This window comes from Hemiscyllium ocellatum, chromosome 10 (genome assembly GCF_020745735.1).
Source record: "Hemiscyllium ocellatum isolate sHemOce1 chromosome 10, sHemOce1.pat.X.cur, whole genome shotgun sequence".
Taxonomy (NCBI): Eukaryota; Metazoa; Chordata; class Chondrichthyes; order Orectolobiformes; family Hemiscylliidae; genus Hemiscyllium; species Hemiscyllium ocellatum.
Genome location: NC_083410.1, coordinates 64969581 through 64989251, shown reverse-complemented (window position 1 = coordinate 64989251; position 19671 = coordinate 64969581). Strand labels below are relative to the sequence as shown.

Genomic DNA, 19671 nt, shown 5'->3' with positions numbered 1-19671 from the left:
GCAGCTCGTTCCATACACCCACCACTCTCTGTGTGGAAACGTTGCCCTTTGGGTTCCTGTTATATCTTCCCCTCTCATCCTAAACCTATGTCCTCTAGTTCTGGACTCCTCCACTCTTGTCGGCTCATTCTATTTTTGAGTACTTTTCTCCAAGATTTGAATATAATAAAAAGATTACCACAAGCAAATGAATGATGCTACCACTGTGTTGTCAAAGATATGGATTGAGATTTAAACATAAGCATGCTTTAATGTTATTTCTGTGGACTCTGACCTTTTCAGTAGTTGTTCAAACTCGTAATGTTAGTCCTGTTGCCAACTGTAACTTTATCCACAGGTGTGTGTGAGTTCTAGGGTTCTGGCCAGTTGACCACTAGTATGTTCCAAATGATTCAACTTTACTTGTATTGGTGACTAATTGTATATTTTTTATTCTGTGTGGGTGTGCGATAGCCTGACCTGCTCATTGAACAGATTACAATGAAGGTGAGTTGCTCTCTGCCAACATCGTTTACTCATCCTTGTCAATCTGAGTCCAAATAGGGACTAGAAATTTTCGTCATTTGACTTTTTGTTGAAATTGGCTTCAGAAATCTGCTGTTTCAAAAAATATGTTTGGCATGAGAATGGCCTTATTCACACATCAAATAATTAGAATCTAGAATGGACTGCCTAGAAGTTTGGTGGAGGCAGGTTTAATCAAGACATTAAAGAGGACATTGGATGATTATTTGTTTTAATTAAATATACCGGGTTATGGGAAAAGGGGGGAGACACAAATTCCTAATGCGGATTTAGAGAGCTGGTGCAGATCTGAAAGTGCAGGAGGTATTTCAAACTGTGAGGATTTGGTGATTATATTTTGACTTTTGGTACTATAATGGGGCTGAAAAATAAACATGCAACTTTGGTATGATCAGTGATAATGGGAACTAACTGTAGAACTATGATTCCTTTCTCTTGTGCATGGGTGACAGGAAGAGAAAGAGAGAACACGTTAGGTGGATGAGAGTGTGAGTTAGATATGGGAGAGGGGAAGAGAGCTTGAGGTGGGTGTGGAAATGACGTTAGGAGAAAGAGGCAGTGTGTGAGAGCAAGCGGGAGAGGGCCGGGTGTCTGGGGGGAGGGGTGGGAATGGGAAGTGGGAGAGAGACGTGTGAAGGGAAGTGAGACAGATGGGACTGAGAGGGGCTGGGGGAGATAAGTCTGAGCTAGTTTTAAGTTAACAGTTTGACTCTGGACTTTTGAATCTACCGATCTGAGTTCACATCATGGTGGAACCTCAAATTGTCTTGTTCCAACAGTTGCTGAGTGGTTAGCATTGCTGTCTCACAGCACTGGGATCCCAGGTTCGATTCTAGCCTTTGGTGACTGTGTGGAGTTTGTTTGTTGTCCCCATGTCTGCATGAGTTCTCATTACCTCACACAGTGCAAAGATGTGGAGACTAAGTGCATTGCTCATGCTAAATTGCCTCTTAATGATGTGCCAGCTAGGTGGATTAGGCATGGTAATGCAGGGTTATGGGGATAGATGGTTGTGTTGAATGACTTCTTTCTTCACTATTGGGATTCTGTGATTCTATGAAGGGGAACAAGAGAGATGGTTGTGGGGGATACAGAGTTGGGTGTGTGAGAGGGACAAAATTCATATGCTGCTTTAGTGCTATCTTGTAGTTGCTGGCATCCTTGGTCACGTGAATTTCAAAGTTCTTGTATTATTCATATTTGTTCCTGTGATCTGTGCATTTGCTGCCTATTTCTAATTGCCTTTTAAGAAGGTGTTGGTAAAAATAGCATCATGTTAGAAAATAATTCACAAAGCATTGGCGTTGCTCTTAAATTCACTTTGCAAATACATACTCCAGCAAGGTCATGTTGTGCTGTTTATATTAATTTAATCTGTATTACATTCATAAACTATATTGAATTCCCGTGGTCACTTTGGTGATTTTATACATTAGTCTTGATGGTAATAGAAGGCAAACAAATAAAAAATAAAGTTTCTACCCAGTTGAAGTAATTTTAGAAGCATTTCCATAAATCATTAAAAGTGCTAAAATTGCATGATTCCTTATCTCAAAAGATTTCAGATCTTTTTGTCTTCTGCCATAAAATTATGATTTTATCTTTGGTTTGATTTTGGCTGCTGCTCAGAGGATCAAACTGGAGATGATGCTGAATGGAGTGGGTGACTTTGGTACTTCAAGTGCTTCTTAGGCTGTTAAATTTATTTTGTATTCTTCCATTCATTCTACCAAGTAAAACGTCATGATAGGTAAATCCTAACTCACCAGTGGTAACACACATTGACTATTGTCACCTGATTTTGTTGAAGTGGTTTGCTAGGGCATGGCTGTTGTCACTAGCTGTTGGAGATAGAAATAAGCTGGATTCTAGACTGAACCAATGAAAACTGATCCACTCTGAAGAGCATAATAAATGCTCTGAAATGCATTCCTTGCCTTTTCTATTCTGTATAAACAATACATGACAGTATCTGAGCTGTAGTTAACAAGGTGGTTATGTCCTGGCTAGAAGGCTGTGAACTCTGAATCTCCCCCTCATGGTAATGACTCTGGCTACTTTTATCTGGCAGGTGTGACAAGTGTATGTTGTCCAATCTCTTCCTTGGCCAAGTCTGATGGATGGTGCTGATTCCCAGGACAGATACCTCTTCACCCTCTGTGCTTGAAGAGTACCTTTACAAAGCCTTGAGAGAACATTTTAACACAATTGTGAGACTACATCTGATTTAACCCATTTACTTTCAGATTCATTGCCACATGGCCTACCTAGACGAGATCAACATCTCATGAACCCTGAACAATTTTTTTTAACATTTATTGGCTTTTGCCTCAAGTGTCTTGATCAGGTAAACACTGAGGAAGTGTTTCCACTATTCAGTAAGCCTAAAACATGGAGCTGATCACTTAAAACTGAGATGAGAGAGATTATATCACTGAAATAGTTGTGAATCTTTGTACTTCTCTGCCATGATGTTCCATTACCAAATACATTTATGCCAATGTAGACAAATTTCAAGTGTCTTGGGAATTGAAGGGAAATAGGGTCCAATGGGAAAGTGGATTTGAAACCCAAGGTCAGCCATTATTGTGTTTTAAATGATCGAGGAGGCTCAGTGATCTAAATGGTCTATCTCTAATTCTCGTGTTCTCATCTTGCAAAGTGGCACCTTTTACACTGAAAGGATAGCTGGAGCCATCAACGATACGCTAAAGGCATCGTTTTTGTCCTGACCTTCACCAGGGCATCAGTGTTTCTCTCTGCCTGCCCATGTATCACATTTCAATAAGCTACCTAGGCCATATTCTGATGGACTTTCGGCTCACTCTACCCGCTTATTTTCTTTCTGTGTGAGCCAAGTCCTGCGTGCTCTTTAAAATAAAGCAATAAGAAAAAACATTTAATCTTGCACTTTTAGTTTTATTCTAACAATAAGTGGATAAAGTATACAGAGCTCTGGGTCTAAACCTTTCTGTCCCTGACAAACTACTAAGTCAGTCAGTTCACAAAGAAAAAAGACCACTCTCTGTCCCTGATCCAGTCTTTTATACTATACAAAACATCATACCATCACTCAAGTGAAACTGTCTTCTCATTGGCTGTTGCTCCGATTCCATTCCCCGCCTCCTCGCATTTCCGGCTGTCCGATCTCACGTGACCTTCCCTTTTTCGGAGACAAAGGACCACCATGCGGCCTCCTTTCGAGCGCAAAACGGCAGTCTCACCCACTTCCGGGGCGCGAAACGGCCGATCACGTGACCTCCCGGAGCGCGAAACAGGGAGACCACGTGACCGCACCAGCGTCCCGGAGCATCACGTGATCATCGTCTGCGCGCGCGTCAGAGGACCACATGACCTCCGAGCGCCGAGGACACGCCCCCCCCCCAGGCCCGACAATTTAGTTTTCCAGGTAAGTTAAGTTTTTTACAATTCCCATGAGAATGAAGCTGCCTCTGTTTCCAATTTGTTCTTTATTCCTACGGTTTTAAATTAATTAATTAGCCATATTATCCATTGCTTCTCTCTTAATTGCCCTGTTTTTCCTACTATCCTTGTTGATTTGATTCAGGTATGCAACACAATTAACTGTTAATACAAAGGTAAATCAGGGAATGTTATGCAAGTCAATATTCTTGAGATTACTTGGTGTTGGTCCTCGAACACACGCTTTTTGATAAAACAATTTACTTAATTATCAACTAGGCAAAATATTGAAAGGCACCCAATAGTATGTTGTTTCTATTGTCTATAGCGATCTGGTTACTTTTTGATTATTCGAGTGACTAGGTACTATTTCCTTTGCTGTTATTTGGATTGTGACATTTGGGCATTTTCAAAATATTTTCTTTGCACTTGAGCTCTGTGGTCTAAACAGGGTCCTGTCAACCTTCTCACCAGAAATGCAGTGTTTTAGGATTTGAATATACCTCAGCTTCATAATTTAAGATTGTTTTTTGTTTTTAATTATTTGGGGGATATTTGCTTTGCTGACTGAGATACCACTTTTTGTTGTCCATCCCAATTACCTTTGAGGAAGTGCTGGTAAGGTGCCTTGAACTACTCCAGTCTATTTGGTGCAGGTATACTTACACTGCTCTTATGGACCTGAGGATTTTGAGTCAGCAATAATGAAAGAACTGCAATATATTTGTAAGGTAGGATAGTGAGCCTCTTGGATAGAAATGTACAGATTGGTGGTATTTGCTGCCCTTGTCCTACTACGTGGTAGTGGTCATGGGTTTGGAAGAAGTTATCTAAGGAGCCTTGATGCATTTCTGCAGCACCTCTTGTTCTTAGTACAAACTACTGCTATTGTATATTGATGGTACAGGGAGTGAATGCAGTGCCAATTGTCTTGGATGGTGTCAAGCTTCTTGAATGTTGTTAGAGCTGTGCTTATCCAGACAAGTGGGAAATATGGCATCACACTCTGGACTTGTACCTTTTGTAGATGATAGACTTTGGGCAGTGAGATGGTGAGCGACTCACTGCAAGATTCCTAGCTTCTGAATTGCTTTTGTAGTTTTCATATAGATTGCCCAAATCAAACCTGGATGTTTTCCACGTCTTTACTGCATTTGGTTATCTGTGAGAAGTATGCTGAATATTCTGCAATGCTCAACAAACACCCTTGCTTCTAACCTTATGAAGGGAAAAATCACTGAAACAGCTAAAAAAAAAAAGGTAAGCATCAGACACTATTCCAAGGATCCTGGAGCTGAGAGGACTCACAAACAACTGCAACCATCCTTCTTTGTATTAGATATTACTCCTATCAGCATAGTTTCCCCTTTTACACCCAATAACTCCATTTTTACTGTTTTAATGTTACATTCTCTTAAGTGCAGCTTTGTCAAGGGTAGTCACTTTGACTTTCAAGGGTATTCTGCTCTTTTGACCATGTTTGCACAGAAGTTATAATGAGGAAGCGTTGTTGAGTGGTTATTGCTAAGCATGTGCTGCTTGATAACATTGTTGTTAGCTCCTTCCAGCAGTTTGTTGATGATTGAGGTAAACTGGGGCAATAATGGGCTGGGAGGAAGAGGGGGCTACGGAGGCTGGAGATCAGAGTCGAGAGTGTGGTGCTGGAAAAGCACAGCCAGTCAGGCAGCATCTGAAGAGCAGGAGAATTTTGTGTATAACCCCTTCATCAAGATGCTATGCTTTTCCAGCACCACACACTCAGAAATGGACCAGGGTGAATTTGTCTTGCTTTTTTTGTGCAGAATACATACTAGGACAAATTCTGGGGCACATCTTAAATTTATTGCTGAAATATTGTCAAGCTCCAAAGCCTTTGCAGTATCTAGTGCCTCCTTCTATTCTTGACATTGTGTGGAATGACTCAAATTGGCTGAAGACTGGGGAAGATCCTGATGACCTCTAGAGGAGGCTGAGCTGTAATGTCCTCTTGGTAGTTCTGGCTGAAGTTTGCTGCCAGTGTCTTAGTTTAGCTTTTACAGTGATGTGCTGGGCCCGTCCATCATTTTGAGTTTGTAAGTATTTGTACAAAGTTTAAAAATCACACAACACCAAGTTATAGTCCAATAGGTTTAATTGGAAACACTAGCTTTTGGAGCTCTGCTCCTTCATCAGGTGGTTGTGGGTGATGATGGAGTGACGCTCCGAAAGCTAGTGTTTCCAATTAAACCTGTTGGACTATAACCTGGAGTTGTGTGATTTTTAACTTTGTACACCCCAGTCCAACACCGGCATCTCCAACTCATAGGTATTTGTAGAGCTTCCTCCTCCAGTGAGTTATTTAATTGTTCACAGTAATGAAAATTTCTGACTAGAACCTTTTGTATGCTGTTCTTTGTATTCTTCAGTAACGCTATCCATTAGTTACATCTTATTGCTCTCCTTGGGTTGTCATAAATTATCCTCCAACCTAGCAGCAATGCTCCTCCACGTAGAGGTCACAAGTGGCCCTGATTCCTTTAAACTAAGTTTTCCAAATTATGAGAAATATGCATTCCCCAGCCCTGGGAGGAATCTCTTGGCGACAAAACATTGCTACTTCAGAGTTACTTCGTAAAGTAGTAGCATTCAGGAATTTCCAAGTTGCTTTAAAGCCAATGTAGTTAGAACTTTAGAAGTGCAGAGGGATGTTGGGTTGTAGCAGATGACTCGCATGCTGTCTTTTGAAATAGTACAGTTGGACTGTGATGGATAAATGGACCTTCAGTTTCTTTTGTCTGAAAGATTGCAACTTTAACTGTGCAGCATTCTTGCACCATTATACTAGAGGTTGGCCTAGATTTTGTTCACATCTCTATTGTAGGCCATGATCTCTCAACCTTCTGAATCAAGAAAATGTGTTATTGCCGTTGAGCTGCCATGAATAGGATTAAAAAAGTCATGAAAACTGAACTTTACACTTATCAGGATTCTTTAGCATTGTGTTGATAGTATTTATCTATGCAATCTTTGTCCAACTCTTCAAATGCTAGGATCATAGAATAGCTACAGTGGGGAAGCAGGCTATTTGGCCCATTGAGTTCACACTGACCCTCCAAACAGCATCCCGCCAATCTTTTAATAGTAGTCTCCAGTTTTCAAATTATTTTTCTGATTAACTATAATGTTTGGAATTTTTATCATGCCAACATTAACATGTATCTGGTTACTGTCTTGATCTTGAAACTGATTTTACAGAATGATGCTTTCACTTCTGATGTTTAACTGTAAGTACTAATTAAAAAAAGGGAAGAGCCATAATCATCTTTGCTCAATTGAAAAGAAGTAAACTTGCTTTTGAGTGTGGCAGTCTGTCATGCCCCAGGTCACTTTCTTTTAAATATTGGTTTAATTTCTAGTTCAGTGTGTGCTTTTGATAACTATTAAATTCTCTTACAACATATGTGTCATTTCAAATGTGTGAATGCAAATTATTTTCTTTAAAGATAGGAAAGAAAAGGTTTCTTGTGAAGTTCTATTATTATGAAATATTTGCTTTACAGACACTTGGGTGATGATATGATGAGTGCAGATGATGTCAGCTGTAGTAGTTCTCAGGTCAGTGCAAAATCTGAAAAGAACATGGCTGACTTTGATGGGGAAGAGTCAGGTTGCGAGGAAGAACTGGTACAGATTAATTCACATGCAGAACTTACATCTCATCTTCAACAACATCTCCCCAATCTCGCGTCTATCTACCATGAACATCTTAGTCAAGGTAGGGAAATGTGCATGAACTTTCAGAATGAATGGTAAAATGGAAAGCTGTTGCATGTTTTCTATTGCTGTTGCTTGAGACTTGTGAATGCATTGGATAGCAATAAATTTGAATTATGTTGAAATAAAATCTCACTTCAGCCAATTTCCCCTAAGATTATCAGAAAGATTAATTCATAGGAGTCTACTGTATGTTGCAATTTGGCAAAGCTGAGTTTTGCCTCTGAACTGAAATTATATTAAAATGCTTCACAGTAATAATGGTTCTATTATTGTAACCAGCAGCAACAAAACTTGTGTTTACCCTAATCCCTTAATCCCACTCTACCATTTGATCTTCTACTTCAGTATCATGTCCTGCAGTAGCCCAGTTTCTGCGATCTTTAACACCTAGAAGTCTATTCATGCATGGCTTTTTTTCAATTGTGTTTCATATGTACTTAATGTCTGAGCATTCTGAGTCTTTCAGAGTACTGAATTCCAAAGATTCACCACCTTCTAAATGAAAAAAATTCCTCCTAATCTTAGTTCCTAATGCCCTATTACTTATCCTGACATGGCATCTCCTGATTCTGGATCTCATTCTACTGCCTTCAACCAGTCTTCACAGCAATATGATACCTGACCTATTAAGCACTTGAAGAATTTTGTTTCAATTAGACCACCTTTCGTTACTGTAGACTCTAAGGAGAATATATGCACAACCTGCTTAATTCCTCGCAGAGTCAGAGTTGTACAACACAGAAACAGACCTTTTGGTCCAACCCGTCCATGCTGACCAGAAATTCGAAATTAATCTAGTATCATTTACTAGTATTTGATCCACATCCCCCTCAACTCTTCCTATTCATGTACCCATCCAGATGCATTTAAAATATTGTAATTATACCAGCCTCCAACATCACTAGCAAATAATTCCATACATGTACCATCCTCTGTGAAAAAGTTGCCCATTAGGTCCCTTTTAGATCTTTCTCTTCTCACCTTAAATGTATGCCCTTTAGTTTTGAACTTCCCTATCCTGGGGAAAAGATCTTGGCTATTCACCCTATCCATATCCCTCGTAATTTTATAAACCTCTATAAGGCTGTTCCTCAACCACTGACACTCCAGGGAAAATAGACCCAGCCTCTCCCTATGGCTCCAATTCTGGCAACATCCTTGGAAATCTTTTCTGCACCCTCTGAAGTTTAACAACATCCTTCCTAAGCAGGAAGACCAGAATTGAACGCAATGACCAAAAGTGACCTAACTAACGACCTGTCTAGCCACAACATGATATCCTACACTCAGTGCACTGACCAGTAAAGGCAAGTCTAACAAATGCTGCCTTCACTATCCTATCTATCTGCAACTTAACTTTCAAAAACTATGAACCTGCACCCCAAGGTCTCTTTGTTCAGTAACACTTTTCAGGACCTTGCCCTGCCCTGATTTGCCTTACCAATACCTCACATTTATCTGAATTAAATGCCATCTGCCACTCCTTGGCCCACTTGATCAAAGTTCCATTGTGTTTTGAGAAATCTTTCTTCGCTGTCCACTACACCTCCAATTTTGGTGTCATCTGCAAACTTGTTAATCATACCTCCTATGTTCACAACCAAATTGTTTGTATAAATGACAAGAAGCAGTGGATCCAGCACTAATCCTTATGGCACACCGCTGGTCACAGGCCTCCAGTCTGAAAAGCAAACCTCCACCAACATCCTCTGTCTCCTACCTCCACAGGACAATCCTGCCATCTCCGGTATCTGTATGGTATAACTTTGATACACTTATCATAGGGGGAGTGCATCAGTCCTTGCCCACTCTGGTTTCACAAAGGCGTTCTACAATTGCACTAAGACGTTTTTACTCCAGTACTCAAGTCATGTTGTGATTAAAAGCTAAAATGATATTTGCCTTGCTAATTGCTTACTGGACCTGCATGTTTGCTTTCAGTAACAATGATTATGCACATTCAGATCCCTTTGGCAATCAATACTTGTGTATCTCTTACCTTTTTAAGAAATAGGCTACATTTCTGTTCTATATACCAAAGTGAATAACTTCACATTTTTCCATATGTTGTTTTGCTCAGTCATTGTATTTAAATCACCTTGAATCCTCTTTGCTTTCTCCTCACAACTCTCATTTGCACCTCATCAGCATATTTGAAAATATTATCCTGGTTCTTCCACACCCAAGCCATTGTAAGTTTTGAACAGCTGGGGCCTATATGTTGCTGTACACAGCTTGCCATAGCCTGTCGAGCAGAGTGTGAGCTGTTTATTTCCACTCACTACTTTGTTTGTTAAACAGTTCTCAATGTCAGTATTTTAGTTGCAATCCCATATGCTGTAATTTTGTGTAATAACTTACTGTGTGGAACCATGATTGAAGGCCTTATGAAAATCCAAATACTGAGCACCATAACTAATGGTTCCACCTTATCAGTCCTTCATTCTAAAAACCTCTGTCAGGCCTGTCAAAAATGATTGCCCTTTCAGTTATGTGCATGCAGTCTGTTCAATCCTGCCATTATTTTATAAGTGTCCAGTTACACATCTTATATTATGGATTCTGGCATTTTTCCTACTGATTATGTCAAGCTAAGAGGCCTGTATCTCCCCTAATTCTCTCTTCTTCCTTTATTAAATCATGGGGTCACATCAGCCACCTTTTTCAACACTTTGGAATGTAGACCATTACATTCAGGAGATTTATTAACTTTCATTCCCACTAATTTCTCCAGTGACACCTTTTTTCCAATACTCATTTCTTTCACTTTTTCTCATTAATCCCTTAGTTCTCTAGTATTCCTTGAAGGAATATCTTCCTCTGTGAAGACAGAATTGTTGTATTTGTTCAGATTCTGCTATTTCCTCATTCCCCATTATGAACTTTCCTATCTCTGCCTCTGGTGGACCCACATTTGTCTATTCTAACATTTTTCATTTTATGTACTTAAGCTTTTACAGTCCATCTTTATGTTTCTCATTAGTTTACTTTCAACATTCTATTTCACTTTTATTTATCAATTTCCACTTTGTGGAATTCTAAAATCCTTCCAATTATTTTGTTTTCAGTATTATTATAGGAAACCTTTTTTGATCAAATGTGATTTTTAACTTCTTTTGGCAGCCATGGTTGGGTCATCACGCCTGCTAGGTTTTTTGTGCCTTGAAGGAATGGACTTTTTTTATGAACCAAGTATTAATACTTTAAATGCTCACCAATATCTATGTACCATTGTATATTTTTAATGAAGTTTCCCAATATACCACATCAATATTTATGTCTTATACCTTAGTGAATTCCCTTGTTCACATTTGAGACCCTAGTTTCAGTTTTAACTACATCGTTCACAAGCTCACCTTGTGCTCACTACTTATCTATAGGCTTTTTTTGCAGTATGATTATTAGCCTTTTCCCACTGCACAATATTAGTTGGAAAGTAGCCATTCTATAACAGGTAGTTCAACTTATTCTAGCAAACTACCTCCCTAGCAAAAATGTCTTCCAGGAATTCCTCCACAGTACTAGCATTAGATAGGTATGGCCAGCTTACATGTAGCTTGATGTCTCCATGATTACTTTTGTTACATGCACCTATAATTTCTTTTGATGTACACTGTGTCCTACATTGCCACCACAGCTTGGCAGCCTGAAAACACATCCCATCAATGTTTGCTGTCTCTTTCTGCTTTTCTTTCAGTCAAACTGGTACTGTATGTTGCCTTTTGGATATAAGATCCACTTATTCAAATGTACTGATCTCATCTTTTATTGACTCTATTACCCCACTTAATTTTGCCTGTTTGGGAAGGGATAGATAAAAATTACCCTATAATTTGAATGAAAATTTTCCTTTCAGGACTTCTGCGTATTGGCTGGTATATGAAGTTAAATAACTTAACACTAATATAGCACTATGTTAGTGGGGAGATTATTCTCTAAAGTTTAGAAAGACATTTGATGAAAACTGTAACTGGAATTATACTGCAGTAACTGTTATGATTTTATTTTTTGCATTTATTACTTATGTGATACTGGAATTAATTAAGAACACATCAGTTGACCTTGTTTAGGTAATTAATATTACTTGATGATCTGTTGGTGTACATAATTCTTGTCGTACTGTTCCAGACTGTAATGAAAATGTTGGGGAAGAAAAAGTGTGATCATGAGGAAGTTAGGCAAAACTACATACGCTGTGAAAGATTTGGAAAACTGCCTTTTATACATTGCATTTGGATCATTAGAAAAATGTAGAGAATTGTAAATGCAGGAGGAAAATTGTTGAGTCTTAAGTAAATAATTTCTCTATTCCTGAGTATGCATTTTATTTTACTACTTGAATATTGTACCTTCTTTCCTCAGCTCCTAGTGTTCATAAGCATCAATACAACTCAAATGCAGTCACAGACATCAATTTAGATAATGTTTGCAAAAAGGGTAACACTCTTCTTTGGGACCTGGTGCAAGATGAAGATGCGGTATGTTTATCTTCATAATAACAATTTGGAATTGTTTGAATGGAGTGCTTTTGGTTACTTTCTGTTTGTCTGTGTAGGTTCATCTCTCAGAGGGGTTGATAAATGAAGCTGAGAAACTGCTGTGCTCCCTTGTATGCTGGTTTACTGATCGGCAGATTAGAATGAGATTTATTGAAGGTTGTTTAGAAAATCTGGCAAATGATAGGTAAGAAATAAAAGTTATGATATTTCCCAGTACACGATGAAGTTGATATACTGTTCATTCTAAATATATAGTGAGTACATGATTTTTAAGATGTCATCACTTACATGATTGAAATTAAAACTAGGTAATCATATGTCACAAATTTAGAATGAAAATGTAATAAAATTGATAACTTTAGAAATTGTTCTTACAAGATATTTTGGTATGGTTTAAAGAAAATTTGCTCAGTATGATTATTTGACATCCAAAATTAAATAATTATTTAATATTAATCATGTCCAATTATCTTTATTTAGATCTGTGGTAGTTTCACTTCGTCTTTTGCCAAAACTATTTGGCACTTTTCAACAATTTGGGAGCAGTTATGATACGCATTGGATAACTATGTAAGTAACCCACAATTGTACAATACATTGCAATTTTTCAAGTTAAATCCTCCAGTTTACTTACAAATTGCTAATATAAAGAAGACATTTTTTATATTTACATAACATCTTGATACATCTCCCACTTATGTTGATATCTGTTCAGAAATCTAGCAAGGGTTTTTAATGTTGGCAAAGAAAAATGTTTCCTGCTAGATTTCAGTGGTGCTTTTACAACACTTTGAACCATGAGAACATTTTGCTTTTAATGATGTATCCAAAGGCTATAATCTGAGCGGTTAGGAAGATGTAGAAGTGAAGGAGTTGCTGGAAGGACCAGACTGCTTTTTGTTAAATGCTGAGGTCTTTTCTGACACTCGTGGCTACTGCCTTTTTCCAAGGGATGTGGCCAGTTATTTTGCTGGGAGTTATGGTGTGATGTGGAGACAGAGGCTGCAAGATGATTGGGAGCTGAAATTGGAGTGTGTGAATGTTTTGGAGCCTGAATGAAGAAGCTGCAAGAAGCTTGGAATTTGGCAGAGCAGCCTGCAAGTGAAGATGTTGGTGTTGAAGTTTGCTGGGGTTGGGTTAAGGGGCTGGGGGCACAGGCCACAAGAGGGAGTAAGGAGGAATTTAAAGGGATTGATGGTTTTTACATAAGGCCAGATACGCAAGGTTTGTTGGTTGCAGGAGTCTATCGATATTATTATAAAGTTTCATATCTATTCAGTGTTATATCACTTCACAACCTTTTTTTTTAAAAAAAGCATATGTGGCATCTGAGTTGTCACATTTCCAAAATGTGGCATGTGTATCACACCAAAAGATTATAGGAGTAGAAGTAGACCGTTCAGTCCAAAGAGTCTGCTCCATCATTCATTTGAGATCCTGGCTGATTTCATGGTTTTCAACTCCACTTTCCTGTGTTTTTCCCATAAGCCTGAGCCAGCCTTGAATATACGTAGCAGCTCAGCCTCTATGCTTCTCCCCCCCCAAACAAAAAAACACCCATGTAACTTTTCCCTTTATGCACCATTTATGTTTCCAATTAATAACCAATTGTTAAGGGCAGTGTATTAACACTAAAGGTACGGGGAAAAAATGGTAATTAACTGAAGTAACTATTTTTGTTTTTTTTTACATGGTGTATATCTATGCATATTGAAAATTTCTGTTCATTCTCCACCTTTTGGAGTTTCTCTATGCTCTGTGCAATAACAATATTTCATGTAGAGTCAGTCAGACAAATCACAAGAAGTTTGAAGTGCATTTTTTGTGAGGGTGAGGTAGTAAATTTCATATTTTGTTTTAATGTGTATTACAATCAAAAAAATCTGAACAGACATCTACAATAAAATAGCATTTTAGTAACATAGGACAGATAAGTGAGCTGGTGCTAGAAGATGGTGATCAAAGGTGATTTGCAGCTGACTCAGATGAAGACAATTGTATTTTATAATGATGTAAGTAAAAGGTTCTACATTGTAAGTAGATGGAAATGAATGGTGTTAGGGACAGAAGAACCAAGTTGTTTGCAGTTCACGTAAGTTTGTGGAGTGTTAGATAAAGGCTTTATAGATGTATATTTGTAAAATTAATTATTGATAGGAGTAGAAGATATGCTAACTTGTCTCAAATAGTCATAGTGTAATACACACCGCAGTAGAAATAAAATTACCATCCACTTGTGGATAATGAATATATGATGTCATGAAAGATCAATTTTTTATTATATAGGTGGGCAGAAAAGGAACTAAGCATGATGAAACTTTTCTTTGACAATCTAATACACTACATTCAAGCAGTTAGAGAAGGAGTCCATAAACATTTGTTGTAAGTATGTCTGTTAATCATCTTTTTGAATATTTTTGAACATTAACATCGATTTCAGCATTTGATTAATTTAATCTGTGTTAAAACGCATACAGTCAAGTGTTAAACTAAGTAAATTGAACAGTTATTTTTCGAAGTTTCAAAGAAGTATAAGTTGTGCATTTCACTTCTTCAGAGATTAATTTTACAGAAGTACTAAGTTCTCAAACTATTTAAAATTCCAATTCTTAGATGCAAGATTAATTTAAACGTATTCTCCAAATGTAAGGTATATCAAAAGTACACTCATTTCTTATGATACTTTAATTTGCTATTCGTGGATCTGCATACTAGCGTGCTTGGTCACAGACCCGATATTTTTTCCCACTTTACAGGTCCTGACATCGCAGTCCTTTGTGGTAGATAGAGAATTCCTATTATAGCACTGTCCATGTTTTTGTGCTGTCCGTAGGAACTCCATGCTCCTATCCCTTTTAGATAACAAGGATTTTGCGTGATTTGTAATTGTATACTGAAGGAATGTTCTTAGAGAATGTAAACAATAATTCTTGTGTCAAGACACATTCACCTTTCTGAAGGATGTATTTTAAGTTTAATGTATAATTTTGTTTGGCCATTGTAGATAAATTGAATGGAGGCAGTGAAACGCCTTGTACCCTAAATGGATGTTTTATATATCATGTCTTCATATTTCTTTGCTATGTTTTGTGCTTTTGAGGCATGATAATAATGAGGAAATCAGATTGATTGCACATATTGGGGTGGAATCTATATCTGTTGGAATTTTGCCTCACAGGCAGACAGGTTAATTTCTGGCTATGGGGACAGTGAGAAACGGTGTGGTTGCATCTGGAACAAAAGGCTGTACATTTACCTTTTATAAGAAAAACAAATTAAAGTCTAAAGTATCTTTTTAATATATTTTGAGGGGATTTGATCTGATCCATAACACATGACATTTACCACCACCTGTACATGGATCTGCAATCCAGATTAAGTGCCTAAACGATTCTTCCTGAGGCTGCAAAAATGTTCTATTTTTAAGTTAAGTTATTGGTTAATTTCAGGCTGCAAAATGGGATTTCTGTAGTAAAACCCAGCATTAACTAAGCAATAGATCCAGTTTTTAGGAAAACTGGGCATTCATCCATTTTATTGTATCACCAAAGCAACAAACTGGGAGGGCCATTCAGTTTTATTACATTGCTTGTTTCTTTTAAGTGGAGGAAGTTTGGAACCAGCATTGCACATTGCTGTAATGTTCGTCCATTTAGCCTTCTGAATTGAAATTTTCAATATTCAAATTGTGTTGTGAACAGTGACTAGTTCTCCATTTTTGCCAAATTTGTAATGAGCAGTCATGAAGTGCCTCTTTCTTCCCTCATCATTGAACTTAAATGATTGATGCTGTGTAGTATAAAGCATGTCATTCTTTTTTGTTTTGAAATAATGGATCTTATTAGGTTGCAGTATATAGTTTCAGGTGAGAATGGGCACTGTGCACAGTTTCCAGGATACGTTAGTATATCTTAAAATGCTTTTTAGGTCTGTATAGAGTCTATTGGGTTCTCAAAATTCTTTTAAAGAGAAAAAACCGAACAGATTTGAAAAGGAAATTAAGATGAAGTTTATATTGAGTTTGATAAAATAGGATTTGTGTTTGAATGTACTACACTATGTAATATACAGTATTGTGTTTCTTATCTGCTGAAAGTTGGTTTTCATGGATTTATTTTTTTTGACAGGCAGTCCTCACTTAATATTTCTCCAATTAATGTTTTGTTTTTCCATAGTGTACTGTTTGGGATTTTTTTAAAAACCGTAAATAAATGAGCCAAGCATCAGATGTAATGTCCCCTTCACATCCCAGTTCACTCAAAACCCATATTCTGATTTTTCAAGACTGAATTTCCAGAGCATCTATGAATGTCAATGGAAGTGTATGTCAATCTACCTGATTATGTCTCAAGAAGCTGGTGTTTTCTGAATTATGCATTGTTAATACTTGGGAGCCTGACAATGTGTGAATGAATAAAATCACGAAGTAAATCATCATTTGTCGAAATGTTCATCTGATATAACATATATTATGATGTTATTATGTATTTTGCATGTGGAGTACTGAATTAAAATTACTGAATGCTATCATTCCAGAATGTCTGCAAAGCCTTGAATATAGAAATCTTAAAAAAAAGATAAACAAAATCAGCATTTTCCTTCCAATTTCCCAGCATTAACTCTGCACATAACGATTTTAATACAGGTACAGCCATGGCGCAGAAGTGCAGGTTCGTCTACAGTTTCTGACATGTGTTTTTTCAACTCTAGGATCTCCCGATCATTTTAGTAAGTCTTTATTTGCTGCAATATTTTTGTTATTTGGTAGTACAGAACTTGATCGTTAATGGAAGAAAAGAAGCTGTTTTTATCAAAGCTATTCTTGAACTATTCAGGGCAATTCACAAGAAATATCAGTGTAAAGGGAAACAGTATTATTTATACTCTGTGAAAGGAGAGTGCTGATTAATTGGCAAGTGAACTCAGGTAGAGATGGAGAATGCACCAGTTAATGATAACTGACAGTTGACTGCCAAGTTAACTTTGATTGGACAAGGCATTTTGCCTTGACATTACATAGAATGTCTGTCACCTATTTTGTTGTGGTGTTGTTGGTGGTGGTGTTTTAAAATTCTGCCAACATTGTGCAATGTAAAATGTAACCAGCACCGACCAGAGGAACCAAGAATGCATCATTTGGATAAGCTCAGCTCAACCAAGCTAATGGGAGCATGATGCTTAGGTGTGTGATAAAGAAGTCATGTCAGATAAACACAGTTTGGCCTTTGTATAGTTTGGGAACTTGTGTTCTTTAAAAAGCAATTTTAAACAAACAAGTGTTTGAATAAATGCAGTGCAATGGGATACATAAATAAATTGGGAGTGGCAAGTTCTAGTTTCCTACATTTCAAAGTATGGTATCCAAGTTGTCAAAACTTAATTGTTTTCTTATTAATCAGAGATATAAGTATGTCATAAAAAGGTTTGTGAACTGGCTGATGATCCAGCTGTGAGAATTAATGTATTGACTCATTAAATAGCTCAGTGATTTTCTGCTAATATTTTGAGAATAAATTGCTGCTCAAGTTTGACATTTGAGGTAAAACATTTGAGTAAAATTATTTCCTGTACTATCCTTTTGTTATTTCCATGATCATGAAGCAAGGATGACCATGGTTCTATTCATTTTATGTTGACTTAGCAAAGCTTGGTTCTTGAATTTGTTGAAAATAAACTTTGACCACAGAATCAGTCATTTAGGATTCTAGGACAGTTATGAATCAAATATTGAATATAGTTCAGGGTTTGATGATCTGACCCTTTTCAAGCATTCTTTAACTACTTTGAATCTCACACAACACAGTTGCTGTTTATTTTCATCCTCAACAACAAATGCAGAACCTAAACATCTAGTTATGACCATATTTTTAAAAGATACGCTGAGTTATCTACTCTGAAATATAACATTTTGGATTTTAATCTCCTTGTACAAACATATTGGAAATATTTGAACTCCTGATTTTGAGTCCGCTTGAGAGGAAGCCTCATTGTATGGTGGACAGTTATGAATTTAGGCTCCGATCATGTAGAAGATTAGGTCCTCGGCTGTGCCTCATTTATCTTAGCAAGTTAAACTGCCAGACCTTTATCTACCATTAATATGTAACTCTAAAAAGGAGCTGGTTACCCACAAAGTCTACACATCTGGGCAGGAATCTGGATTTTGTAACTGTAATTGTATTTTTTAGGAGAACTTTTTCACAGCACTGATAAGCCATAGTTTGGTATTAATTAGCTTACATCTTCAGAGACTCCAGTGTAGAAATAACATGTTTATTGGAGTTAATTCATAATTATTGGCAGAGTTGAAGGAACTCTAACTTATATCTGTAGTTAGGCAGAAAATGCTTGATGTCATCACTGGATGTGAAAGTTGTAACATTGCATACCCCCCCCAGCAGATTGTGTAAATTTTTTTAAACCGTACAAACAAACTCCTGTAAGTCAACCATTCATAATGTTTTTATATCAACAGTGGTGCTTGTGTATTGAACATCAACTTTTCCAAAAATACTGATTTTTTTTTTATTAATGTCCATTTTGGATGGTGGCTTGCCACTTTGCCGTTGTTTATTTTCTGATTTTTCAACATTCCAAATCTTGCCCTTTCTATTCAGAGTTTGGATTTAAAGTTTGTATTTTTCTGTTCTCTGCCCAGAAACCTTCAGTTGTAACAGCTGTTGTATTTACTTTAGGGTTAAGTCTTGATCAGGTGGATATTTTATGGCATTGCCTTGTGGAGGACCCTGAATGTTACGATGATGCGTTGCACTGGTTCCTTAACCAAGTGCGCAGTAAAGACCAACATGCAATGGGAATGGAAACATATAAGCATCTTTTTTTAGAAAAGGTTAGTGAAACTTTGCAATACTTTGACAATTTTGACATAACTGTCCTAGTTTTGTTGTTTGCCTAGAAATGTAATAATTTTAGCCAAGAATAAATGTTAAAAGGACTGCCTTTGCACAGTCTGGAAGGTAGGCAGGTTTTCCTTTTGGCAGTGACAAGGACAAAGTTTAAATCCTTTGGATAGTAATTTTATTGTAAATTCAAATCTAAGAAGATGACTGCAAACTTTTCTTTATGCAAATAGATCTGTATATAATGGATGAAGTTAATCTACAGTAAATATCTAGACAGTGTGAGATGTATTATGAATTTATTATGACTAATTAATTTTAGTCTTATCTCCCAGTAGCCTTAAATAGATGCCAGTTTCACTCTTTTCTCATTCTATCAAATTATGCATTATATACTTCAGATGCCGCAGTTAAAACCAGAAACTATCAGCATGACTGGTTTAAATCTATTCCAGCATTTATGCAATTTGGCCCGGCTTGCAACCAGTGCTTATGATGGTGGCTCGAGTTCTGAGGTGAGAAAAAAGTAAAAGTTTTTATAGTGGAGAAATTTCTGTGCAGAGATCGTATAAATCCAGTAAGCACTGGGACAAAGGAATTAGAATGTA

The 19671-nt window shown here is 37.3% G+C and overlaps 1 protein-coding gene across 5 annotated transcripts in view; it reads left to right on the top strand.

Moving 5' to 3' along the window:
* usp34 (ubiquitin specific peptidase 34) overlaps positions 1 to 19671 on the top strand; it is a 472579-nt gene that overhangs the window by 116294 nt on the left and 336614 nt on the right. For all 5 annotated transcript variants that reach the window (XM_060831547.1, XM_060831550.1, XM_060831548.1 and 2 more), the window contains 8 exons: positions 7488 to 7702; positions 12067 to 12182; positions 12260 to 12387; positions 12684 to 12773; positions 14490 to 14585; positions 16849 to 16931; positions 18899 to 19053; positions 19465 to 19578. In XM_060831547.1, the coding sequence (XP_060687530.1) occupies positions 7488 to 7702; positions 12067 to 12182; positions 12260 to 12387; positions 12684 to 12773; positions 14490 to 14585; positions 16849 to 16931; positions 18899 to 19053; positions 19465 to 19578 (997 nt within the window). The remainder of the gene's footprint in view (positions 1 to 7487; positions 7703 to 12066; positions 12183 to 12259; positions 12388 to 12683; positions 12774 to 14489; positions 14586 to 16848; positions 16932 to 18898; positions 19054 to 19464; positions 19579 to 19671) is intronic.